This window comes from Conger conger, chromosome 14 (assembly GCF_963514075.1).
Source record: "Conger conger chromosome 14, fConCon1.1, whole genome shotgun sequence".
NCBI classification, from domain to species: domain Eukaryota; kingdom Metazoa; phylum Chordata; class Actinopteri; order Anguilliformes; family Congridae; genus Conger; species Conger conger.
In genome coordinates this window covers 23,559,510-23,587,499 of record NC_083773.1, presented here as the reverse complement: position 1 = coordinate 23,587,499, position 27,990 = coordinate 23,559,510, and the positions used below count along the sequence as shown (strand labels likewise).

Genomic DNA, 27,990 nt, shown 5'->3' with positions numbered 1-27,990 from the left:
ATCTAATTAATGTAAGTGAGTAAATGCAGCATCAGAAAGTTCATTTTAAGAACAACTCACACAGAAAATGATATGAATTATCAGCATTTATTTTGAGTCGGGAAGAAACATTTACTTGCTGACTGAAAAGAACGGTCCAAAAGGACCCACTGCACTGAATTAAACTACAATATTTACATTACCAATGCCATAACTTTGTCTCATTGTAGTGCTCTCTGAATAATGAATGTACGTGCTTATAGCTGTGGCATCATTTCATCTTAAATATATTTCCTGAATAAAATGGGACATTTTCATCAGAACCTGGGATTGCACTCTGAAGCATACCTTAACTTACAAAAAAACAGTACTTTCACGGCAATTTACAATATGGCCTATATACAAGATCAACAACTATATTCAAATGAATGCATGAATGCTGCAGTAAAAAAAATTCTTAAATTAACAACTGTTTTAACAGATTTGCGCAGAAAAATCGGAATAAAAGGTTTTGAGCACCTTTGGAGTTATTGAGATTTCTGACGGAATCCTCTCAGAATGCTGTGCGTAAAATGGATGCTTTGGGTGGGGGTGGAACAACAGGGGAAAACTGCTGGAAAGTGCTGAAATTTGAGATGGGACTAAACGCTTAACATGAGGACTGCAGTCCATGAGCCAGTCAGGATGAGGCTCCGCCTTCCAGCTCAATCCATGCAGACCCAGCGCCCATAAAAGAGCCCCACAGCAGAGCCAGCTCCCCTCTCTACAGGAGCTCCTGCTGCAGCTTCTGGGTGGCACTCTTGATGCGGTTGTTCTCCCGGAGGTTTCGCAGTCGAGCGCTCCGACTCGTGATCTCCTCCACGTAGGATTTGGGGAACCAGCCCCTCTCCCCATCGAATAACCGGATCCCCTCGACCCAGCCTATGGGAGGGGGGGGGGGGGCATTATGGAGTAAAATGAAATCTCTTTCTGCAGGAAACACTACAACTCAAAGACTGAACAAGTGTCCCTCAATTATCCTCCTTATGAGATGGAATTTGTCATACAGTTAATACACAATAACAGTTATGTATATGCATATAGAAATAGAAACATACTGTATGTACACAATAGTTTAAAATATAGGACCAAACATTGCAGTTCACTTCGAAAGTGCCGCAATATGTGGACATGTACAACATGAAGTGGACATATGGTGTAGGACAAACATTACATTATTGGCATTTGGCAGACGCTCTTATCCAATGTGACGTACAGTTGATTAGACTAAGCAGGAGATACTCCTCCCCTGGAGCAATGCAGGGTTAAGGGCCTTGCTCAAGGGCCCAATGGCTGGGCGGATCTTATTGTGGCTACACCGCCACATGTCCCAGTCATTTACCGTAACCACTACACTACAGGCCACCCCCAGTCCACTGCAATAAAATAATTGTTCCAATAGCTGAGATGAACTACTGATGAACCTCCCCAACTCCAAAAACAGAAAAAACTCAAATGCAGACTGAGAAGCTTACCGTCGCTTGTGATGGTCTGAGCCTGAAGGATGTCGGCCTTCTCCAGAGTCAGCTCATCGTGCTCCACGGCCTGGTAGCTCTTGATGCACTGAACCTGGGAGAGATCTGCAAAGGGAACGAAAGTAAAGGACGAAGCGTCGTTTGTATATCGAAGTTTGTGACGAAAACCACATAGTTACAGTACATGCTCAACCAGAGAACCTGATGAGGCTTTCATCGTGTTTACTGATGAAGAACCTGCCAGCTCTGTATCAGCTCCAAGTGGTGATTCCTCCACCATACACTACCGGCACGCTCTTAAAATATGGTACAAACTGCACTTCATCTTTCATCTGCACACTCACCATCATTCTCCCTGACCTGCTCTCCACTGGACTCCAGATCCGGGGGAAACATGGCAGAGATCCAGCGCTGCTTCTCACTCCTGGATATAAAGCAGACTCCACTATAAACACACACAAAGGAGCCACCAGCCCATCTCTAACAGAGGGCCATCACTCTCCTTTCCCATCACTGCTAAAAAACAACCACCCCACTTGTTTCACAATTTACAGTTTACAGGGGCAGCCTGCAGCCCAGTGGTTAAGGTACATGATTTGGACCCTGGAAGGTTGGTGGTTTGAACCCACGATAAGACACGCACAGCTGTCGGGCAAGGCCCTAAACGCCGCATTGCTCCAGGGGGGATTGTCTCCTGCAAAGTCCAATTTAACAGGTTGGAATGCCTTTAAAGATAGGGGACCTCGATTGATTTCCAGGTTAGGAGCAAGAAAAAGACAGAAGAAGAGAAAAATAGGTGACTGGAATGAGCCCTTGGTAAGAGGGGCGGTGTACTCGTTAGCTCGCTTGCTCACTCACTCCGTGCGGGCCTTCAGCAGGATCTGGTGCTTGAGCTGTGGCCCGTCGCACAGCTGCAAGTGGAAGATGAAGCCAGAGATGCCCTGCAGCTTCTGGCTCAGGTCCTTCACCTTCAGCTGCCCTATCCTGGCGTGTACAAACACCACAAACTTCCATGTGCTGCAACAGAGGAAAGACAAACCTCCATTTTCCTTCATTCAGCTCTGTACTCCACCATTTTAGATTTGTAATCAAACAGTTCACGTGTGGTTAAAGAGCAGATTCTCAGATTTTATTAAAGGGTATTTCTGCACATCCTCCGATCACTCTTGCCTCCCACAACCGGTAGCTTGTGGGAGTTTTCCATTTTTGACACCCAATGTGTTCTAAAATGTATAGGGCCTATCAATTGTATTAATCGTATTTAGTGGAAATCCAGACACAGCGATAATGAGTCCTTGGCAGAACTATGGAATTAAAGTATCAGACTGATTGTCGGGCCATGTTCCCTGTCACTTCTGGGGGGTATTTCACAAAGCAGGGTTACTGAGGTGGATAATTGCAATAAGCAATACAGGATTCAGGGGGTGCACTAAGAAATAAGGGGTACCTGGCAGCACTATCCACAAATGTACATTACCTACATTATCTTTTAAAAAAGTTTTTAGACAAAAGTATGCTGTCCCCACTCACTCCTTCTTCCGTGACAGCAGAAGGCGATCATTGAATAGGTGCAGATAGACAGGCCGAGTGGGCAACTTCAACTTTGACCCGGAAATACTCATGGTCTGTGTGTCCACCTCCAGCAATTCTCCATGTTTCACCAGCCACCGAGACTGAGAAATCAGGGGGAAAATCTGAAAACAGAAAATATCTGTTCATACATGTATTCTTTTTTTTTTCTTTACAGCTCAAATCATTCATAAGATATAGTAGACATGAAGGAAATAAATTGGTATTTGATCTGATAATCAACGGTTCTGAAAGAAACTGGCTTAAGGGAAAGAATTGGGCACACATAATCAAACATTGCCCTGTGGGTAGTGTGTAGGCATGTTGGATATTTCCTCTGACATTTGCAGACGAGTCAGCCGGTGGCAATATTCACTTCTTTAATATGAGCAATAAAAAAAGAAAAATACACCACAAATCAACTTCTATGGAGGACGTCAGAGGTCAATAAAATATTGATGGACATGTACTGTACTGTACTGTACACACGTTTTTCTAGAATGGCTGTGACAAGTGCTTGCTTAAATTTCTGAAAGCTATTAGACACTACCTTGCCCTCAAAGTGGATTTTCTTATTTAAGTGAATGAGTTCTTCAGTTCTCTTCATTGACTGAACACTGGAATTACATTCCTTTATGATCTGTAAAAGACAGGGGAATAAATTAGTTACTGCTGTCCATCTATGGTACATACTGTAAAGTTTTTTGCTAGACTGCTCAGTGCTCAGAAAGTGTTGACATGGCTTCACACATGACTGCTTCATAATAGTTCTTGAAAAGGAATCTTTACCAATTCAAGAAACTCAAGAAAATGTCTTTTGACATGGACAAACTCAAGAAAATGTCTTTTGACATGGACAATTTGTCAAATAAATGTGCCCCAGCATATAAGATTTGTCAAGGGAGGGAAGGCGATACCTTCTTCAGCTCATTAAAAGCTTTGGTAGCAGTGTCCTCATCCCGAGATCCCGGAGTTGTCCTCTTCAAGATATTCTGAAATATCGGGAAAACTGCCAATTAAAATAACTGCATTATATTTAAGTAATATGGCACAAGAGGGTGTGCTGTCACGGCTATAGGGGTGTTTGTTAGGCACATGCAAAGCAGAGTGCCAGCAATGCCCTGTAGCCAAGACTGTATTCATGATACAGCACAGCCTCTCAAACCGTATTGCTTTTATAAAGCAATTACAACATATAGAAACAATGAAATGATGACACAATATTGCTTATTTTGTAATATTATTTGGAAGTAACGGTTTGTGCACAGTGTGATACTGTTTACAAACAGGCCGTTTGAGTAACCATCAGATTTATAACCACTGTGGTCTCAGCCAATCAGCATCCAGGATCAAAACAACCCATTTTATAATTTATAGGAATTATACATCAAGATGTAAACTGTGTATAATTGCACATTCCTTACATTGCATTTATTTGGAACATCCAGTCTAGTTCACATGGTGAATATCGGCTAAGTCCGTATAATGCAAGAATTGTGGTAAAGAGCAACATAAAGATGGAGATACCAGTGCCAGTGTTTGATGGAGATACAAATACAGTATGAAGGGGTTAGAGGTTCAAGACACAAGTGATACAAGAGTGATACTAGATTTGGGGTAAACCTCCAGAGGATAAGTATTAGAGTTAGTTGAGGTACCGTCTAAAGAGATGTGTTGCCCGAAAACTCCATTCTGCCGGACTGTGCAGCCCCAAGAATCTTTGCTACCGGCTCATTGGTAAAATTGGTTTCTGCCCCTGTTGGGTGACTGCTTATTATGGATAAATCTGACTGACTCCTGGCTGAATCTGAGCTTTAATTGTTAAATGTGTTTTTGTCATTGCCAGCCACTACCTCCACCAGCATCTTTAGCCTGGTTATCCTCTGGAAGGGGAGGATGAGGAAGGAGGTGAGAGGAAGGCGCTGGCAGATGGGGTCTTCCTCCAGGCGAGCCAGAATTCCAGGAAACCTGGGGTTCTCCTGACTGCAGGATGGGGGCAGTGAGGGTGGGGGTATCATTAGTTTCCATGACACATACTCTTTTGAGCTTTACAGTTTGCTTGACAAGTGAAATTTTCTCATTATTCTCATTATTGTTGGTGAAGTGAGTAACACTGTTTCACCTGTTTTGGGGGTTTTTTTAGCAAAAAAAGGTCATAGAAATGATAGATTTTAAGTCTAAATATATGACTAAAATACTCGCTGGGACTTTTTTGGTTTTGCAGTGCAGCGATATCTTAGCACTCCGTAGGACACAGTGATATAAAGTACCCTTGAGTTGAGATTGAGAGGTCACACGCTCCGCACTGTGAAAGCAGCCCTACAGGTTAAAGAAGGGTTCTCACAGCAGGCGCTGGTAGGTCTGCTCCTGGTAGGCCTGGTTGGTGACATAGGGGAGGTAGACCCTGCGGAGGGCAGGGCAGTGTGCCAGCACGATGTCGCACACGTCAAAGCGCAGTATGTCCTCCTCCAAGCGCTGCTCCAGGTCCTGCAGGAATCTGCAGTGTGAAGGAGGGGAGAGAGAGAGAGAGAGAGGGAGAGAGAGGGAGGGTGAGAGAGAGAGGGAGAGAGGGAGAGAGAGAGAGGGAGAGAGGGAGGGAGAGAGAGGGAGGGAGAGTGTGAGAGAGAGAGAGAGAGAGAGAAAGAGTCATCATGTAAAATTTGTATTTTCCAAGAATGTAACATTAAATGAGCCTGAGAGAGATGGAGAGGGTTACAGAAAGAACAGTACATTTACATAATTTCAGGTTAGGTTCAAACAGGATAAAATTGTCCATTGTAGTTCTGGATGTGATGCTTTGACTTATGGTAGAACCTATGCACTTGTCAGTCGCTTTGGATTAAAAGCGTCTGCCAAATGACAAAAAATGTAAAATGTAAATGTAAACTGCACAGGGTCAAAAGTGTGTTGTTTCTCCCCATACATCCATCCATCATGCTGCTGAGATGCTGCTGAGATTGCAGTTAAACTGCTTCCAAATAAAAAATCACACATGCATGTTTTTAGATTCCTTTCGCAACTATGTGCTCTCCTCCATCCAAAGCAGGTTCTACCGACCACTGTTTCCTTTCTCCCTCAGTTCCCCACTGAGTCGCAGAAGACAAGCTGAGACAGAACTACTGCTAATTATCCCCCAACACAGGCCTGCTGGGCCAAACGGCCAGTGAAACTGTCAGGATTCAGCGCTGGACTACAGGGTGTGTCCCTGCACCGCTCAAACCCAGGGTGTCAGTAAGAAATGGGCCACCCAGAAGCCAATTTCCATCTGGACTCGGTTCCACTCTTAACCCGCTGTGCCTCCGCTCTGTAGCGGCCGCCCGGTCGTACCTCTCGCTGACATCCTTCACGTCGGGCAGTTTTGAGAACAGCCACTGCCTCTCCTTGGCCCCCAGGCACTCGCTCAGGTCCCGGGACAGCATGAAGTGGTCCACCGCAATGGCCAGGCTGCGTATGTACGAGGCCTCTGAGGTCACCAGCTCAAATTTAGCCTGAGACCAGAGGAGAAGTGTACAGAGAGGACGTACAGAGACTGGCCCCCTTGTTCTCTCCCACCTCTCCTCTCTCCAATGTTCACATACGTGCTTCCCCTCCTCCTCTCTCCCTCTCTCCCTCTCTCTCTCCCCTCTCTCCTCCTGCAGTTTCCCCTCCTCCTCTCCTCCTCTCCCCCTCCCTCTCACCTCCTGCAGTTTCCCCTCCTCCTCTCCCCCTCTCTCTCACCTCCTGCAGTTTTCCCTCCTCCTCTCCCCCTCTCCCCCTCTCTCTCATCTGCAGTTTCCCCTCCTCCTCTCCCCCTCTCTCTCACCTGCAGTTTCCCCTCCTCCTCTCCCTTCTCTCATACCTCCTGCAGTTTTCCCTCCCCCTCTCCCCCTCTCTCTCACCTCCTGCAGTTTTCCCTCCCCCTCTCCCCCTCTCTCTCTCCCTCTCTCTCACCTGCAGTTTTCCCTCCCCCTCTCCGCCTCTCTCTCTCCTCCTGCAGTTTTCCCTCCCCCTCTCCCTCTCCCTCACCTCCTGCAGCTTCCTCTCCTCGTTGCTGAAGGAGTCCAGGGTGCCACTGTTGCGCACGTCGGGGATGTCCTGCCACAGCGAGAAGGCGGAGCCCCGCGATGAGCGGAACGAGCTGGTTGGAGAGAGGTTTTCAGGGGGTGTGGCTCCCCCCACCTCGCCGTTCCCAAGTGGCTCATCTTCAGAGCCTGGCTCCACCCCCTGCTGCCGCTGAATCTCCCTGTTGATGGCCACATCACTGTACTCCTGGTACAGTATCACTGAGAGACAGGGGAATACAGTTAGAACTGCTTCAGTTTTTTAAAAAACATTCTACTTTATACTTCTATGGCCCAGGTGACTGAATTTAGCTTCGTGTCTCACAGCAGTGATTTTACATAAATAATACGGAGTAACATTTCATAGGATACTGAAAAAAAATAACGCCTTCTGGTACTATAGCTCAATAGAGCTTCACAGGGAAGAGGGATAAAATGGATTGATATGGGCGAAGGAGAGGAACAGGGATGAGGGGGGAGAGACGGAGAGTCTTACGGCTGGGCAGGAACCGGGACAAGCGTTTGCTGCAGCCGAGAGCAGCGGAGGAGCTGGTGTCCTCCTCTATGGAGTCCGCCCTTGAGCTGAGGGGAGAGGAGACACAGAAACAGGGTCATGGCCCACTGCACCTAACGCAGCAACCCGAGGTGTTACAGTCGCCATAGTGACGGCTTTCACCTGAGCCCGCCGCTCCCCTTGTGCAGTGCTGCTGTTCCGTCAGCAGGGGGCGACAGCAGACCGGGCGGACTGGGCCCCGTGGGGCTGTGGGGTCCGCTGTCACTCGACGCCCCTGAGCTGCCATCTCTGGAGCTGGATTTATCTGATAGAGAGAGAGGGAGAGTGAGAGAGAGGGAGAGAGAGGGAGAGTGAGAGAGAGAGAGAGGGAGAGAGAGGGAGAGTGAGAGAGAGGGAGAGAGAGAGAGAGAGAGAGAGAGGGAGAGAGAGGGAGAGAGAGGGAGAGTGAGAGTGCACGAGTGTGTGAGAGAGCAAGAGAGCACATGAAAGAGAGTGTACATGATGGATAGATAGATAAATTGACAGACATGTCATAAGAAAGAAGCTTTCAGTATCTAATCTTGATTCTAGGCTTTTGATTGCCTTTGGAGTCTGTTACTGCGTTTGACAACATGAGGACAATGAGGACCAGAGTTGTGCCAAAGAAAAATTAAATGTGACAGAACAGAACAGAAATTGTACCACTATTGAAATACAGACTGCACTGTACTTTGGGCCCCGTTTGAAAGTAAACTAATTTCACACAAAAGCATAAAACGATGCAGAATGCAGAAATGATCTAAAATCAAATGTTGAAATAAAACATGCCATTCACTTCACGCATATCTATCACTGTCCGTATGAAAGCACAAGGTGAAAGTCATGATTGTCTCTGTAAACATTTATGCTTGATGCACACGCTAATTGTGACCTGCTCAAAATCTGTCGTATTGAACCCAAAATGTACTTTATACTAAATTAACTTTATAAGCTTTCTAATGATACCAAAGTCATGAGTCTCTGTACTCAAGATATCAAGGGAGTTTCATGTTGAGTGCCACCAAACCACATTTTTCTGAAAAACGGCTTCAAAGTTTCTTTGTGAGAGTTACGTGAGGCTGGCAGACTACCGGCACTGGGCTAACAAAACTCTGTGGCTATGACTTGGCATCTTATGTATAAACCCTTTAAACTATATTTTTACTCTTGACATTAAGACATATAGACCATGAAAGCAAATACATATAGCCACAAACACACATGATGTGGTTGACTTCTTGTGTTTAAAAGCTTAAAAACGATATGTTTACTCTGAATTTTGCATTAAGACATGCATATTAATACAGCCAAGATATTTTTCGACAAAATGAAGATGAAAGCCTAAAACAGCCCAAAATGAACACACCGTGGGAGAGATTCTAAAAACAAAGGCACACACTTTCATTGGTAAAATGGGTGACCAAGGAGCCATCTGATTGGTCAGGCCCTGCTCCTCACCCTACAGAGACTCACTGCTGGGGCTGTGGCTGTGGGGGCCCTGCCGGTCCCTGGGGGCCACGCGTGCGGACAGAGACTTGCCCAGCTTCAGGGCGAAGGAGCTTTTCCTCTGGGAAAGCTGCAGCCTGGAGATGAGCTCTGACGCGGAGAAGCGTCTCCTCTCCTGGTCCCCGGGGCCAGCGTGGGGGCTGCCCAGTGAGAGGCCCTCCGGCACCAGGCCGCCCGCGCTCCCCGACCCCGCCCTCCTACCCCCAGGGGAAAGCGGCGGTCCGGGGAGGGCGTGGGGCTGGGGCTCTCTGGGGACCCCTGCCGGAGGGGAGGGGGAACGTGTTGCGGGCAGTGTGTGGGAGACCAGACCCAGCTCCTCTCCTTCTTCCAGAAAGGGCCCTGGGAATAAATACTCACACTCTGGACTGGGACTGCTGAGAGAGTCATCGCTCAGACTATCGGGGGAATACACCCGCATCTTACGCCCTGCAACACACACAACACACAATTATTTCATTACACGGCAAAAATGTTCGTCGAAACCAAAGTTTTAGACTCGTCATGAGACGATCATTATCACTATTTAGTGGTATGGTTTTTGCTGATAATAAGGTTCAGGTAAATTAAAGATTCCTCACTTTGATGTACTGACGTCAGTGATAACAGAGTAACTTTCATGTGGTTTATGATTCTTTAGAAGAGAGAGCAGACAGCAGAAGGGACGCAGGTTTAAGCTGATGCTCACTGATAGATTTCTCTTTGATGTCCCCGTAGGAAGTGCGCCTCTGTGGGCTGCAGGCCTCGGCACTACAGACGCCTAAATCCAGGGAGAAGGACCTCTGGGAGTGAGGATGGTCCCTGCTGTCTGGGGGCGAGGACAGGGGGAGGAAGAGAGGGAGCGACAGAGGGGGACGAGGCCGCACTGAGATGGCCGGTTCGCTGCGTCTATCGGCAGGTTTGGGATCTGTCCCACTGGGGGCGGGGACGCCCGACTCCTTGCTCTGCTCCGGAGACCTCTCTATGTCCAGGGCCACGGGGGGGCTAAGACCAGCACCGCCCCCTCGCTCCGGTGAGGGGGTCAGAGAGCGTCTGTTTGGGGAGAGGGAAGGGGAGGGGCTCAGGCCGTTGAGGGGGGACTGGGGCAGCTCCGTGAAAGTCAGCGTCTCCAGCTTGCACACAGCGACGTGGTGAAGGGGCTGTCGTGGAAAGGGCCTGTCTTTCCGGGCCTCGCTCAAAGCCTGGGACTCGGGTGAGCCCGGGATCCACATGTTGGGGCTCTGCCCTCTGCAGTGCAAAGTGTGGAGGTGGGGCTGGAAGTCAGGGAGAGGGGGAAATCCATATCCAGGGAGCATGACGAGTGGGATGCATTGGAGCTTGAAAAAGAACAAAAATGTGCACCATAAGTATAGGGATGTTACATTTAAACTCAGTAATATATATATACTGTGTATATATTTATATATATATATATATATATATATATATATATATATATATATATATATATATATATATATATTTTACATGAATAATGTTGAGTGATGGCTTTTCCTCAAATGGAAAATTGAAACATAAAATAAGTGCACATTCCTCTATTTTTGCTACTTTCTCACCAGAGCCACACCTCTCTGAAATATACCAGCCTAATCTACTAAACTGCCGATCCACAAAATTAAACCAGCCTTCAAAAAACTGCAATAAAAAAAAACTACATTTACTTTTACTCTTCATTGACTTGCATTTGTCATTCCTTCTGCCAGTAATAACATAATAGCCTTACAAGGCAATCATCCAAATCAATGTTAATGTGACTTGAGCTGAAAAAACATACCGACTGAACAAGGGACCATGACAAATCCAAACATAATCACTGCATAACAAACCTACGTTCTGGCTTGTGCAAACACCCCTGTGGTAAAGCTCACCGCTGAGCCCAGAGATTGGTGCTGTACTGTGTTTCTGCATCCTGAGAGGTCTGAGATGTGTCCTGGGCCCCATAGGCTCATTTTGCTGAATACTCCACTAATTCATCCTCTATGCACGCCTGCATAAACAGCAGACCTCGGTCAAATATCAGTTTCAATAGCTCAACTCTTTAGATTCAAGTAGAATAGGAAAGGTTCACTGAAACACTAACAATTGAATTTCGTTGTGTATCCTGATGAAAATGTTTCATTTAAAATTGTTAGTCATTTCAAGAAATTCTTTGGGGCTAAAAGGGTTAGAGTATTTCAAATAATTATCACTGGCCTGATTTATATATTTATGCACATACGCATACAGTACATACACACTTATTTTAATTTAACAAGTGCGTATGAATGTATACATCTGTGAGCGTATGTGTATGCACATATGTATCTGTCTCAGTGTGTGTGTATGAATGCATGCATCGGTGGGCATATGTGTATGCATGTATGTATCAGTCAGTGTACATGCATGAATGTATGTACAGTAGCTGTGTTGAGTGTACAAATGTATACAAAACGGTGTGAGTTTATTCAATTCAATGTAACTTTATTTCAGACACATAGGTCTGTATCTTTGTATACATATTGTATGTATATACTGCATGTGTGTATGTATGTATGTATGAGTGTACATGTGTATGTATGTATGTGTATATGTACAGTGGGAGCAATAATTATTTGATCCCTTGCTGATTTTGTAGGTTTGCCCACTTACAAAGAATGGAACTGTGTAGAATTTTAATCATAGGTACATTTTAACATTGAGAGACAGAATATCACAAAATAATCCACAATAACAACATCATATACATTTTATAAATTTTATATCATATTTTCACATGAAATAAGTATTTGATCCATAGAACAATAGGACTTGATACTTGGTGGAGAAACCTTTGTTGGCAAGCACAGAGGTCAGACGTTTGTTGTAGTTTTTCACCAGGTTTGCACAGATCTTGGGAGGGATTTTGGTCCACTCCTCTTTGCAGATCCTCTCCAAATCCTTAAGGTTCCAAGGCTGTTGCTTGGCAACTCGAAGCATCAGCTCCCTCCACAGATTTTCGATGGGATTTAGGTCTGGAGACTGGCTAGGCCACTCCTTAATATGCTTCTTTTTGAGCCACTGCTTTGTTGCCTTGGCCGTATGTTTTGGGTCATTGTCATGTTGGAAGACCCATCCACGACCCATTTTCAGTGCTCTCACTGAGGGAAGGAGGTTGTCGCCCAAAATTTCCTTGTACATGGCCCCATTCATCCTCCCCTCGATACGGTGAAGTCGTCCAGTCCCCTTAGCTGAGAAACACCTCCAAAGCATAAGGTTTCCACCTCCATGCTTCACAGTGGGATGGTGTTCTGGGGGTTGTACTCAGCATTTCTCTTCCTCCAAACACGGCGAGTCGAGTTGATGCCAAATAGCTCTATTTTGGTCTCATCTGACCACATCACCTTCTCCCAAGCCTCCTCTGGATCATCCAGGTGTTCTTTGGCAAACTTCAGATGGGCCTGTACATGTGCCTTCTTCAGCAGAGGAACCTGGCATGCGCAGCAGGAGTTTAATCCTTCATGGTGTAGTGTGTTACTGATGGTTCTCTTTGTGACTGTGGTCCCAACTGCCTTCAGGTCATTAACAAGCTCCTCCTGTGTAGTACTGGGCTGATCCCTGACCTTTCTCATGATCATTGATATCCCACGAGGCGAGATCTTGCATGGAGCCCCAGACCGAGGGAGATTGGCGGTGACTTTGTGTTTCTTCCATTTAACAGTTGTTAACTTCTCACCAAGCTGCTTGCTTATTTTCTTGTAGCCCATCCCAGCCTTGTGCAGGTCTACAATGTTGTCCCTGATGTCCTTAGACAGCTCCTTTGTCTTGGCCATGGTGGAAATGTTGGAATCTAATTGATTGTGTGGACAGGTGTCTTTTATACAGATACATAACGATGTAACGAGTTGACACAGGTGGGTAATGAGTTGAGATTAGGAGTGCTTCTGAATGGAAAACTAACTGGTCTGTGGGAGCCAGAATTATTGCTGATTGGTAGGGGATCAAATAGTTATTTCATGCAAAATTACGATAATAAATTTATAAAATTTATATGATGTTGTTATTGTGGATTATTTTGTCTCTCAATGTTAAAATGTATGATTAAAATTCTACACAGTTCCATTCTTTGTAAGTGGGCAAACCTACAAAATCAGCAAGGGATCAAATAATTATTGCTCCCACTGTATGTATGTATGTATGTATGTGTGTATCTACTGTATGTGTGTATGAGTGTATGTACCTACTGTATGTGTGTGTGTGTGTGTGTGTGTGTGTAGGTTAGTGTGTATGTGTGTATGTGTGTGTGTATGTATGTATGTATGTGTGTATGTGTGTATGTGTGTGTGTATGTATGTATATGTGTATGTGTGTGTATGTATGTATGTATGTGTGTTTGTGTGTGTGTGTCTGTATGTATGTATGTATGTATATGTGTGTATGTGTGTATGAGTGTATGTATGTGTGTGTATGTATGTATGTATGTATGTGTGTATGTGTGTATGTATGTGTGCATGTGTGTATGTGTGTGTATGTATGTGTGTGTAAGTGTGTATGAGTGTATGTATGTATGTATGTGTGTATGTGTGTATGTGTGTATGTATGTATGTACGTGTGTATGTGTGTATGTGTGTGTATGTATGTATGTATATGTGTATGTGTATGTGTATGTGTGTATGTATGTATGTATGTATGTATGTATGTATATGTGTATGTGTGTATGTATGTGTGTGTGTATGTATGTATGTATGTATGTATGTATGTACTGTATGTGTGTATGTGCTTACATACACGCTGTCATTAGCACAGTACAGTGCTGGAGTGGAGGGCCCTGCTGGCTGTCCGGGTCAGGAGTCCGGGTTGGCAGGGTTCTGAGGTTCTGGCCTAATTAGAGGATGCTGTGCAGAGTCCTCTCCACCTCTGTACTTATCCTCTCCTTCATCCTCAGATGGCCCTCTGGCTCACCTGCCACACAAACCACCGTGCCAAAGCGCCCGGGACAGACACAAAGGAGGCTTTCATGTTCGCCCCGCACATCTTTTAACACCACAGGGAAAATCCCTGACCCATTACTCCTTCACCCCGTCGTCTGGGTCTATGTGAGCGTCTGTCCCGTCCACGCATTCAGTGTGTCACCTTATCTAACCTCCATTATGCCTCATTGTTTTGTTTTTTAGTTTCAAATTATTCGCTTGACTGCTGGTTTTGAATGGCAAAGAAACCGGTAAAAAGCTTTACTCCCCTTCTCAAACCGTGAAAAAAATAAAATAAAATTTAAAATATCAAGCCTAAATGCAGAACGCGCACAACAAAGAAACACAGGATATGGAACCTTTAGCAAAGCAGAGGGTGCTTTCTCTCGCCTGCCGTCTTAAAAAACCCCAAACGCCCAATCAAAACACAACCTGTAAACTAGGTCAGCTGTATACCTGTCAAGCCTAATTAGGCTGCAGATCTATTCTGCGCAGACATTAGCACGGCCATTACCCTTGTCTTGGGATCTGAAGCATCATTACAGGGTCAAAGGTCAAGTGGAAATGAGTGTCAGTAAGCCAGAACCCTGGCACCTGCTGACCTACATACAAATATTTACATGCAGAGCATTATACAATTCACCTTCATGAATCACCACTTGTGCTGAATGTGTCACACTGTTCATAGGTCATGCAAATGTGCATTAAGGCTGAGAGAAGATCTCCCCTGCATGTCTGTTTCCCAAGATCATGACCCACAATCCACCTCTGTTCTCTGCCCACGTGATCCAGGCTTCAGACTCACAGAAGAGTGTGTTATCCACACGGTCACCGTATCAGCCTTAGAGGAGTACACAGCTCCACAACTTGCAATTCTATCCAAGTTTCATACTGTGTGAAGTATGCACTGGGGTCATTCCAACCCAAAAAATGCATTACCCTCTCTGCAAAGCTTCATTTCCCCATATTTTCCTTTCCCATATTTCAAACACCAAGCTTCAACAAAATCAAGTCAATTTGACAGAGAAGGGGCATCTTTACTGCTTTCTTGTGCCACAGCTGTCTTTTTATAATGTGAACAGTCCCCAGTGGCATTTTGCAGCACAAAAAAACAAGTAGCCTTTGTTTCCTGAAAAAAAATAAACGTCTCTCTTCCTCTCGAACTAACCCGTACCCAGGCGGCAGGTATGCACCCAAGTAATCCCCACCTCCCCCCAACATGTCCCTCCTTTCAGACTCTACTTCCAGCACCCTTCTCCCTTAATCTGAGCGAAGCCACAAAAGACTCACAAGCATACGGAAAGTACACCCAAAGTACACAAACACACGGGATACAGCATTCACAGGAAAAAACACAGGATTTATTAGTTAAAACATACAACCACTCCTAAAATGCACACACCCGCACATGCACCAACACACACACACACACACACACAGACCCACACGTCCGCACGCACACGCACACGCACACACACACACTCACTCACTCACTCACTCACATACACCCACACACACACACACTGGTGCACATACCAGCAGGAAGACACACAGGCTCAGACACAAATGATTACCTGTTCCCTGTGCTAAACAAAGCTCTCTTTATGCTACAGCTACAGTGGAGGAGACAGCTGGGACAATCACGGAAGGGAAACGAGGGCAGAAACCTTTTTCCATATCATAATCCACACAGAAATCATTTTCATAACATTTCGTTTTTTGGACATGTAGTACAATGTGACGCACAATGTGTCAAATTTGCCGAGGGGATGTTTACCTCAAATACAGATGTGAATTTCTGCAGTCTGACTCATCAAACAATATGCTCAGATGAAAACCAAATTTGAATGCCTGAGCTTTCATCATATCTGAATATCTTTGAATAGCTCCACTATAAAAGAGCCCTTAACATGATCAACTCACAGTCTCAATCGCCAGCCCCTCTACTGCTTCTGGTAACTAGTGCATGACTGTACTCCACTGATGTCTTTACTGAGAGCACTTAAAGCCAGGTTTACAAAACCTGGATTCTGCTGTTCTTCATGGGCCAAGAGTGTTTTTCACTCCTGTGATCTCTGCAGGTACACCTTAGTCCAAGCCAGAAAAAGATTCTCTCAGTCAGTTTAATATACATGTCCTACATTGCCCATGTTCATGTCATGCCTGGCTAATACAATGTTAGATCATTCCAATGACTATTTCCCATCCTGGATCCACCCAAGGAAAGCCAGACATCAACTGACCCTTTAAGAGATGGTGTTATACAGCTCAACAGAGACATAATTTGATTATAGAGACATAATAATTGAAACCTGCAACTTGTCTGTGAACACAAAATATTTTCAGTTGTCCGTACATAAGCAAGATTGGTGCCTAAGGAATGACAGGAAATGATCGAGGCATAGTAATTATGCTCTGCTCACTCAAATAATTTACTACACATTTCTACTTAAATCATTTACTACACATTTCTGACAGTGATTTTCTTTTTTGGTTATTACTACCATACCATTATAGTTAATACTCATAAACCTATAAGCAATTTCATTCATTACCACTGGAGTTTTATCACCAATGTCTTTAAATATACAGTGCTTACAGTGTTTTTAAGTTTCAATCTCAGATTTGCTTAGCAGATGTGCAATCGTGTCAAACCTACAGAGGCAGCAGTGAGTTTTTGAACTGTAAGCGTACGATTCAAGGCCAGTGTAAAGACAGTGCTACAGTGCCACCCTCAGAGTAAAACTGCACCGTTTAAATGGTACCTGTGTAAATACAGTGCATAACTAATCTCACTGCAAAAAAGTATGTCTTATCAAGCGTTTTAGTCTTGTAATGAGACTTAAAATCATTTTTTTTTTCTCAAGTAGAAAATAGTAGCTTGCTTAACTTTACCATTTGCTTCATGAGTGAAATTGCCTTACACCATTAGTAAATCTTGAAGTGAGTCGAAGCAGTCTCACCTCATGGTCATTGGCAATAGTTTTATTTTATATAGCAAAAAATAAGAAATAAGATTTGAAGTCCATATATTAGTCTAAAAAATGTTGCGGTTCATTTTAGTGTTCTGAACAATTACAAGACCAGGGAAACATGGTCAGCCCAATCCTTGTGTTTATAATGCTGTTTTTCTGTACTTTCCCTAGTTGTGTGGTGTCTCACAGTAATTCACCGTAACTCCATTTAAGAAGAACTATCATTGCTACACTGTTTGTTTATAGGAGGTGCATACCACAGGTGCCTGAGCGATCCCAAACAATCCCAGTTTCTTGTCCACAAAGACATGACAAACTTGTCCAGTTCTGCTCAGCATCACCATGGAATAATGTTTAGGGAGCCAGAAGTTTAACAGTTAAAAGGTCAAACTGCTGGGAGGGGCAGCCACGGTTACACCCTGCGGTAAAGTATTTAACTTGAATGTAGATGTCACCTTGAATAAAAGGGTACAGAAGCAGGTGAATAAGACTATTATGAGAGGCTCCTCCTTTCATAAGTTCACATCAGGGTAAGAACTGTTCAGACAGCCCCCTTGCACTCCATAAGAACAAGTTCACCTGATCTCCCTTTGTACTGTATATGCAATGTGGCTTCTTGATCAGGAAATGTCGGTATTCTGAATATTATTAGCATTATTAATTTCATATCCACAGTCGATTTCCATTTTTACAACCATATATGTAAGATGAAAAGTAACAATCAACATTCAAACCAAATGCCAATTTCCCCCTAAATCTTAAAATGTCCCACTGCCCATTAAAAATAAAGAATTAACTTTTTACTTTTGTAGAAAAAGAAAGAAAAGCTGGCTTGGAGGAGGATTCAATTTAAACATGATACCACTCCATAACATAGTTTTAACATTGCTGTTTGGACTGCATTTCTAAAGCACTATACAATTGATGGCTCTCATTCACTCTCACACTCCAACAGCAACTGGCTGCCATACAAGGCACCAATCAGCTCATCCGGAGCATTTGGGGGTTAGAGGTTTTGCTCAGGGACACTTCAGCACACAGGGGGTGGGAGATGGACTGATAGAACCAGCAATCCTCTGACTGCCAGACGACCACTCTTACCTCCTGAGCTAATGTCACCCCAATTTGATAAAACCATTCATAGCCTTTTCATTCTGAGACAGATCACATCAGCGCTCTGATTTCCCCAACATACAAATGGTGCCCTCCATTCCTAATAGCTACAGTCTACCTTCTGGTGAGGTGCAGGGGAGTATTGCTGTCACAGGAATGACCTCCAAAGAAGATCTTACAAAATTCACAGCAAGAACATCCTGGTGGATGGATTACTGCAGCTATAGGTCTTTGCACGAGATAAACATTTCCTTTGGGATTTATTTTTTGGAAATAATACCATGCATGGGCACAATGACAGCTTAACACACATATTAAAAATATATAGCAGTAAATATTCTCAGCAATACATAAATAAAACAGCATGTGTGATTAGCCTCTGGCACAAAAAGCCCAGATCAGGTGAACTAGAGTGAGGATTTATTGAGCAGAGTGCCTGATCTGCCAGTAGAAATGAAGCTGCAGGCTGAAGTGTACTTTTCTCTGCTGAACTAGACCATAAAACCAGACCTGACAGCCGACTCAGCACTTCTCTTCATCTCCGATCTGACATCTCGGAGGTAATTTCTTGAAGTAAGAATAACAACCCAATTGGAGCAGACATTGCTGCCTACAGACTGCAGATTCATCTAATGGAAGAGCTTTGAACCTCCAGAGGACACTGTACTCAAAAGGACAACATTCCAAGAGGATTCAAAAACCCAAAAACTCAAATAACACCACAGCTACCACTGCTGAAGTAACTAGATATTAGAATATGCCGACTTAAAACTTCAATGATCTTGATATCCAAATATACAACATATAATGTATATCTGTCTCCCACTCTGATAAATCCAGTCAGCTATACCCTCACTAAAGAGCCAGTCATTTGCTTTGACTGAGAACAATCCCGAGTACTATCTGAGAGATTGGGGCACTACAGAGTACCAATACCATTATTATTTTAAATGAAAAAACAGGCATAACATTGGGCTACAATTCAATATGAATACTGTTACTGTCATGTTCTAACCTCATTTGTAATGGCTAACAATATTTGTATAATGGCAAAGCTCTGCATCCACCAGCCGCTAACCACTAAAGAAACATTCAGTTAACAGAAAGTAGTCAGCATTTGTAATGGCTCAGTTTTGGAACCTAACCGAGTAAAGAACAGCCATCTTATAAACAATACACACCCAAAGATGATTTAAACAGTCATAGTGCTGGCTCCGAAATGTCTTTGTTACTGTGGCTCTGTAAAAAAGCAACACTACACAAATAAGACAGTCTTGAATTCATTTTAAAATGGATTAATCTGCCTATTAATCCATTCTTTCACAGCATAGAGGCCGCATCAGGGACTGATTCTCCCACAATGCTACAACAAATGCAGAAAGGTGTGTGTGCCAAAGAATCTATGGAGGGAAAACTGATTTTACTGCATCTATTACATGTCATAGCATAGGAATGGGCTAATGACATATAAATGATCTGATAACACAAACAAATCCACCATGTACTATAGTGCAAAGGCGGGTGTACAATCTTCCCTGTGACTTCATCCTTTTCAAGAATAAAAGATGCTTAGTTTTTTAACAATGCGTGAGCTCCAAAAACGCACAACAGACACAACGTGAAGCACAGTCTTGGCGTTTGCCTGTGTGTGGCTCGGTCACCTGAGAACAGCGGCCTGCTGTGTTTACACAACTCCCTCAGCCTCGGGCCTTCCTGTGCTGACAACCCCGGGACCACAGCACAGCCCGTCAGACTTAAAAAGGCTAAGAGCCGCTCGTCGGACAAACAGTTGCGCAAAGACATTTGAGCCAGGTAAATTCCTGGAAAAGAAATACGAGAGCAGACACAACAAGTCGAGACTCAAAATCATTTAAAATATGACTCAGTGCATCACACCATTTCCCGGTTTCCATGCACAGCTCAGTGTCTGAACCCGACTGTGAAAGCAGCCCTCTAAAATCAATAATATCAGCTGTTGGGTGCCAGAGTCTGTGATCCACTGCTTTCATTTGATGTCTCGGGGAGTGTGAAAAAGTGCTTTCTGCCACCGTGGGCTGGGTCTGATAACCTTGCCATTGTATGATGGAGCCTGGGTTATGTCAGCAGGTTTTGACTGGCAGCCCAGGGCGGTGGAACACAACTCTCCCTGTCCTAACAGGGGTTGAACAAGGCCAAGATATTCAGGTTTTTGCTGCGAACATTCACCCCAATGACATGCCAGGCTACTGGTTATAAGCAAAGAGAGAGGAGTTCTCCCCCCCTTGTCTGCCTAGCTCCCCAGCATTTTTGTGCGGTCTGATGAGTACACGCAATTTCATTTAAGGATACGTTCGGTGACACGCCGGCAACTTCAGAGACAGACTTGAAATTCCAAACTCGGGATAAAAAGTAGAAATGATTTTCTTTTTTGATCTGACAACTTATTTGAAGATTAAATTTCATTCTGGTCACCCTAGACAACACGAATGAGAAGAAGACGTAAATTAAAGGAATTATGTAATAATTATGTATTCGCACATGAAAGAAGGTCAGACATTTAGAAATGGTTTGTGAAGGCTTTGTTAAGAAGCACTGTTATTCTGTTTCAGACTGCTAAACTATGACAAAACTAGGCACTGGACTGACATGGCAATATCACACAGGCACTGGACTCACAGGGCAATTTCACACAGGCAAATACCAAAGAATCTGCAGTGGAGTTTCCTCTCACAATGCACCAGAACATCCGTATCCCCCTCTCCCTCTCCAAATAGTATGACCAAATACAGCATACCAGAAGATAAAATCCCTTTCTTATAATCATAAATAACATCTTAGCTCCTTCAATAATAAGCCTTCAGCATCCATGTTCATGCATGACTCTAATTAACTAATAATGACAGCTATAATTAGTGATAATTACCGCCATCAATATCAATCCAAAGTAAGCAATGAACAAAGGTTTTTTATTTAATTTAATAGCATATATAACATTGACCTCATGTGTTGTGTATCTAAAGATGTAATTGCCTGATGGTATTCTGTCAAGTTTATACACAAAGCTTCTCAAAGATTTTGCAGAAGGATAAAGAATTTGGAATGGAATTCTTAACTCCCTGCACACCATAAGTAGCTGACCTACTTTTCACATTCTGCAGATTCATCAATTATCCATTAGTCTCTGTTTTCTTTCTCTCTCAATGTTATGGCAGGAGAAAAAGCAGAGCCTGTTAAAAATAAAGACATTTACCCTTTACTACGTGGACAAGTAAAGGCAAGCCAGTAGCAGGCGGTTGTTTTGAAATGTGATAGGATACAGAGCCCTCCCCGAAACTGACCAGGTTAGGTTAGAAAAAAAAAAAAAGGTTGGACTTCAATGTTTCCTCAGGTTGAAAAACAACCTGTCCAACTACAGTAAACCTAGCCTACTTCTCCTCCTAACCTCTCCCAGCATTAAACATGCAGAAGTCACAAATAAGGCTCATAACCTGACATATAAATTAACATGTTATTTTGAGTATTTTGTCTCCGTAATAAAATCCTTATGGCACGATATTTTATCTGTAGCCTCTTAACGTTGCATGATACTGAGACTGTTTTGTTTGGATGCCTAGAGAAATCGGTAGCTCCACATGTAAAAGTAAGCCGACTTGTAGTTTGGAACGGGTAGAAGTCAAACAATAGCAACACAGACATCAATAAACCCAAATGCTTCATGGAAAGGATCCCTTCTTTTTTCATAACCGTCAGTGGCAGTGACAATGAGCATCATCAAGCAGTGTCATTCATTATTTTACGCTAGGATTAAGAAGCTTAAGACAAATCCCCTGAAAGTAACATTTCCTTTCTAGCAAGAGTTTAGTTTGAAAAACAAAGTCAAGTAAAGCATAACCCAGGAACCCCAATTTCATCTCTCCATGTGAAAAAAACAGCACAATTAGCAACTGCCACTTCTCCAAGGGGAAGTTCAATTAGAGATGGGTATTGCAAAAACAAGATGCTCGAGTGTCAGCAAAGATAAAACCAATACATTCAAGAGCCACACAATATAAAGTGAAACAACAACTGTGAAACCCCGGGATTCTTCCAACAAAATGAGCTGTTTACTGAAGCAGCACTTGCTAGATTCTGATGGTGAAAGAAAGGGGAAGCCGTGTTCATATTTATAAGGCCAAAAATGCTTTTGTGGTGTCATAATTGTGGTGGGAATTCCAGCAGGCCTGAATGGACCCACAGGTTTGGCAAGGAAACTGCGCCGTGGTCAGGCTGGGAGACACTGAGCCGGCTCCACCGAACACCTGGGCAGGTGTGCAGACAGCTCAGGCAGGTAAGAGATTAGCATGCATTCCTGCAGGGCACGGCTTTCTCAGTCCTGTCAAGCATTCGCACAGACAGAGAGAGGGAGGGCGGAAGGAGGGAGGGAGGGAGAGAGGGAGAGAGGGAAAAAGAGAGAGAGCAGAGAGAGCCACAAAGAAAGAAAGAAAGAAAAAAGGAGAGAGAAATAAGTGGTAGGGAGAGGTAAGGAGGCTTAAGTCAGAATAACTTAAGGATGCATACTTTGAAGTCGATGTAAGCATTTGAAATTTTAAAGTGAAGTGAGCACGCTATGGGGGGGGGGGGGGAAATCAGGGTGGTTTATGTTAATGCAATACCAAGGAACTAGCCTCTTAGATTCCAGAAAGCATTTAAAAATACCATTTTAGAGAGAGAAAACAGATTAGGTTTTTGGTACTGTAAAGAGAAACTAGAGATTAAGAGAGTTCATTAGATAGGAATTTGGTGGATGAAGGTGTACTGTATCACCATGTGTAAGGCACTGCTGAAGTCACATCGGCTGGAAAGAGAGGCCACTTTCCATACGTGAGGAGCAGCAAGTTCATTTTCACTGCTCCAAACCCTCCCCCCTCCCTCCACCCCCCCAGGACAGACCTCCTCTGACACACACACACACACTGCACATTCCCCGAATAGCTGGCCGCTTGTCATTCCACCAAAATTGCCTCTGAAGACACGGGAGGAGACAGAGAGAGCCACTGGGAGAAACTTGTCTGTTTGAAGGCAAATGTCAACACAGGCATGCTAATGGTGGCAGCTAGCCAGCTACAAATATTCAAGCCTGTTTTATAATTCACCTAAATGTTTGGATACTTTGGGTTTGGTAATTTTCCACCACAAATGACTTTGTTGACCTTGACCCCAGCAATAAGCATTTGTACCTTTTTTGGCACTGCCTGTACCCTTATATCTGAAAGTGTTGAATAACTGTGCAGTGCTCTTCTCCACTATTCTGAATCTGACGCCTTCCCTGGCTCCATGTCGCTGCTGGCATTCACTATTTCGGCCTACACCCCCTCTTGTCCCCTAGAGATAGAAGATTATCTCTCCCCAATCTTAAAGTCTCCAATTTCTAACCCTTCTAACCATTTATATTCTCTAGCTCCCAGTGTGGAATGAGCTGACGTGACAAATTCAAACTATCTGAATTTCAAACCAAATAATTTTCCCCCTAGGACCTAAAGCTCCATAAGCTTGTTTATCACAAGCATTGTTATTAAGCTGAAAGTTGAAATGTGCAAGACAGAAAGACATTTGTGGGGAGAAGAGGGGGGGCTTCAATTTCTGTTGAGAAGTAAAGCGTCACCTACTTTCCTACTGAGAATATACCAAGTTCTCAAATTAAGCTTGTAAAAGTTTGTAAAACCAGCACAGACACTTTCATTAAAATGTGTGATATTTATGGAGCTTGGCATAAAGGCATGCGACTGGTCTAGTGCATGAGTCACACCGGATATGTGACAGTTGAGGTCCACAGTCTGAATTAACTGCTGAGAGTGAGAGCCGACCAGCACCTGGAACCCTGAAGGGCCAAGGTCGCAGTCACTGCTGCTCTTCACCGCTGAGCAGCAGAGATATTGTGCTGGAGCTGAAACTGGGCATCGGTTCAGTGAGACCACAGGCACCCACATAAGCAGAGGGGTCGCTGTGGTATCAGAGTGGGGTTATACCCTCCCTTTCTGGGTGACTCTCCACCCAATTCTGGCCCCCCAGGTCCGCCAGCCCTAGTCTGCATGGGGAGGGTCGGGGATGGAGCTGGGGCTCCATCACTAAGGTTCTCAAGGACACAGCGGTGGCACCCAGCCAGGAATTCCTGCTGGTAGCCTCACCTGTTTGCCAAACCACTGCACTGCCCAGCTAGGAGGTCGCTTCTCTGAACAAAACCAGGATCATTTCAGATCATTATACTATATCTTTATAATGACGAAAGGGCTGAGTGAAGATTCAGATCATTCTAAAGATCCATACAGTCAGGCTGCCGTGTGGCGTGTGACAAGATAAAGGGGACAGGTGTGGCAGGTGTGTCCCTCAGCTCGACAGGCCCACGCCTACATTCAGCGGTCCCTGCTTGTTTTGGCTGGTGATGCGGTGCTGCAACCTGACCTCAAAGCACGGTGCAACTGCAAAGTCCACTGAAAACAGCCGTTGTTGGGTGTCACAGTGTGTTCAGCCAATGGGTATGAGAGAAAAGGCAGACAGAAGGACAGACAGACACTGTATCATATCAGCCTCGGAGTATGTAAAATCTATGGCCTATGCCTAATTTTCTGCAGTCACCAGTTTTACAATGCAGTAACTTTCACAAAGGCAAATTTACTGGTTCCTGCGTCAATCTTTGTTTGGATGCCACAGTAAAGACCAAAAGCTTACCATACACTGGACATGACTCATGGTTTCCGCAACTACACAGTCTCTGTATAATGGTTTGCTTTCAGGCCTCTACCATTTTGATAAGGAAATCTTATCACAAGACACAAGTGGCAGATTTTTCCCCCCAAGAATAAATCACTGTGCCATAAACAAGCACGCACAAAGCAATCTCTGTTCCTGCTTATCTGCAGGAGTGACCTGCCCTCAGGCAGACTGCAGGGCCAGTGGCTTCACCTCCACAGGAGCAGGCACACACGAGCAGGCACACAGTGCACTGTGTAGCCCTGCCAGTGTGTTCAGACGCACTCAGACACACTTACACATGCCCAGGTATTCAGGAGGGGGCAGGCACTCAGGTATACACACACACACACAAACACAGATACAGGCACACACACCCACACACACATTTACAAAGGCATGTACACATGCACACCCACTCACATTGACAGCACAAACAAAACCACACACAGAAATAGGCAGGCACATAGTCATGCGCATGCAAGCTACTGAAAAGCCAGTACAAACACATTTATTAAAACGGGTTAGATTATTGCAGCTGGAAGTAGCAGAGATATTGTGCTGAAGGACAGAAACTACTGTCTTCTTATTCAGCTGAGTCAGACAGAATAAAGACACCCAAATAATCACAGGGGTGGCTTTGGGACTATCCTTGCTCCCTTCCAGGGTGACCCTGGGGCCAAATATCAGTCACCCCACAGGATGTCCAGACTGGGCTCAGAATCTCAGGATTCTGGACTGTAAGGTGCATCACTGGACTGAAAACCAGTACTTCTGTTTCATATACCACTAGACAGGTGAAAACTGCATCTGACTCATTGTACCAATGCTCTGGTGCCGGTCTGGCAAAGTCTAATCATTTTCAGAAGCACCTAGAGCAGGGATCTCAAACTCAGGTCCTGGAACTGCTGCTTTTTTGCTTAACTGGTTTGATTGGCCTTAGCCCATGATTGACTAACGAGTCTGCAGCCCTGCAGGACTGTTTGAGACCCCTGACCTACGGTAGGAAATGGGGAAAACCAGGACGGGCTGATGACGGTGAAACAGAGGCTGAAATCTGCAGCTCTGCCCACTGCTCCCGACAGCCTCGCTTCACAGCCCCTGTCACATGATCCCTCAGGTGCCACTAAATGAAGAGACACAATAAAAAGCTTTGTGGATACACGGCCTCCGTGAAAAAGGCAGCGGATAGTGCAGGGCCAGGGAAGAATGCGTTATCTGTTCTGTGACTAAATATACAGACTAAATGAACAATGAACAAAACTACAGATGGTAGAGTCCATCTACAGTAAGATATCCCTAATCCTAACCACAAGCACATCATCAGCTGGCTCTAAATCATAGTTTGGGGAAACTTTTTAACCTTGGAGTACCATTGGTGCTACGTTTAACATAACAAACTGTCAACTGACAAACACTGCCTTAACTTATGCTGTAGTTGCTTTATCATGCAGTTATTCTATATATTTTTCCATCATATATAATAATGCTAAATGCACACCAAACACTATATCACAAACATATAGTTATATACCTGTACAAATATATGTGTGGCACCCAATTGTATTATCAGATTCATGCACGGATGGAAGCCAGATAAGGAATTCAAGATGGAAGCTGCAGCAGACTACTCATAGACAGTCTAAAAAGTGTTAAATACACACACACACACACCGTGTGCTCTGTCTCTCTCGCTCACTCACACACACACTCACAACCCATTTGGGAACCATGCATACTTTATCACTTTCTGGCTTTAAACTTTCTGTTCTAAACAGAACTGAATATGCAGATGTGTTCATAACACAGCTATCCAGTTAATCTTTCCCAGCATGCATCACCCTCCCACATCAAACACACTGAATGCTCACATTTGAAACAATGCTTTAATATCACACACCCAACAAGCACGTCCATCTCACATCTGCTTCAGGGAATATTCAAACTTCAAACTAGACCTATTAAAAGGACAGAGACACTATGCTGCAGCTAAAAGGAAACCAAAACTCCCTACACAGCCAGTCCAATACAGCCCATCGTCCCCTTGCCATCACCAAAGCAACTAACATATGTCAACATGTGGCCACGACTAGCCGCCGAAGCTAACACAGCGCAACACATCAAAAATGACTGGTGCAGCACCAGTTCACAGTGGTGCAAGTACATTTTTCATTCCACCTGATAATTTTCCCCCTTGGTGCATGTAATACAGTACATAAAGTAAGAAGATTACAGCCTGTCCACAAACAGAACAGAATAGTACCTCATAGGGGGCAGCTTCCTTTGGGCTGGGCATTAATCTGCTGCAGTGTGGGATTCTGGGTCATCTGATGGACTGGGTGGGGTGCTCTGGTATCCATGACTGCCCCGCGGTGTCCGCTGCTCTTCCTCTCCACTCCTCCTCCTCCTCTCGCCGCCAGTGCAGCAGCTCCCAGATGAGAGAGTGCAGTCCCCTGCGCCTCCACTCCTCCTCAAACCGCCTTCCAGAAAAAAACTGCTATTGCCCGGTCATTCTCTCAAAGTAGAGTCCTTTTCTTGGTCTTCCTGCCTTTTTTTCCACTCTCTTCTCATGGCTCTCCTGGTAAAAGAAAACCTCTCCTGAGGACTCCCCCCCCCCCTTCCACCTCTGTCCCTCAAAGAGTTATTTATTGTTTTATCTGCCTAACACCTGCCAGCAGAGAGAGAGAGAGAGAGAGAGAGAGAGAGGGGGAGAGACTCAAATAATGAAAGAGAGAGGTATAGGACAGAGCCACTGACTGGTAGAAAGGTAGAGCCCTGTGTGTGAATGTCTAGATTCTGTGTGTGTGCTGCTTGCACTGCAAGTAGACAGCAGCACAGAGCTGAAGAGGAGTGAAAAGGAACAGTCTGTGAGAGTGTGTGTGTGGGTGTGTGTGTGTCTCTGAAAGCATCTGATTGGAGAAAGCAAGTCACTGCTAAGACTTGCCCAAGCTCACTTACACGCCCCCCTTCTCTCCAATTTCCCTTTATCAAACACAAAAAAGGAGAAAACAGGTTCAGCCTGACCGACCAGGCCCCCCCCCCCCCCCCACCTTATGTTCACCTAATGTGAAGAACTAGATTCTTATTGGCAGATTCATTGAATAATACAATATGGTAAAGATACATTACAACATA

General features: G+C 44.4%; 1 protein-coding gene across 4 annotated transcripts; it reads right to left on the bottom strand.

Annotated features, from left to right (window-relative positions):
* Positions 1 to 68: 68 nt before the first annotated feature.
* LOC133109317 (rho guanine nucleotide exchange factor 19-like) lies at positions 69 to 27,741 on the bottom strand. 4 transcript variants are annotated; one of them, XM_061218592.1, is made up of 16 exons: positions 27,119 to 27,741; positions 9,826 to 10,453; positions 9,108 to 9,566; positions 7,779 to 7,920; positions 7,599 to 7,684; positions 7,068 to 7,324; positions 6,390 to 6,550; positions 5,407 to 5,559; positions 4,916 to 5,045; positions 3,980 to 4,054; positions 3,613 to 3,702; positions 3,024 to 3,187; positions 2,352 to 2,510; positions 1,838 to 1,917; positions 1,494 to 1,598; positions 69 to 900 (listed from the first exon to the last, which is right to left on the bottom strand). In XM_061218592.1, the coding sequence occupies exons 1-16, from the start codon at positions 27,149 to 27,151 to the stop codon at positions 743 to 745; spliced, it is 2,880 nt and encodes a 959-aa protein (XP_061074576.1). In that variant the 5' UTR covers positions 27,152 to 27,741; the 3' UTR covers positions 69 to 742. The 4 variants fall into 4 exon arrangements, with proteins under 4 accessions (XP_061074576.1, XP_061074577.1, XP_061074578.1 ...); XM_061218593.1 differs by having other exon boundaries at positions 2,352 to 2,477; XM_061218594.1 differs by having other exon boundaries at positions 9,498 to 9,566.
* Between the last annotated feature and the right edge of the window lie 249 nt (positions 27,742 to 27,990).

Excerpts from the sequence above, each read along its gene's own strand:
- LOC133109317 (XM_061218592.1), bottom strand. The coding sequence starts at position 27,151 with ATGCCCAGCCCAAAGGAAGCTGCCCCCTATGAG. Across the intron at positions 9,567-9,825 it reads CATCAAAGAGAAATCTATCA|GGCGTAAGATGCGGGTGTAT; the intron begins GTGAGCATCAGC and ends TGTGTGTTGCAG. Across the intron at positions 7,921-9,107 it reads CCACAGCCACAGCCCCAGCA|ATAAATCCAGCTCCAGAGAT; the intron begins GTGAGTCTCTGT and ends TCTCTCTATCAG.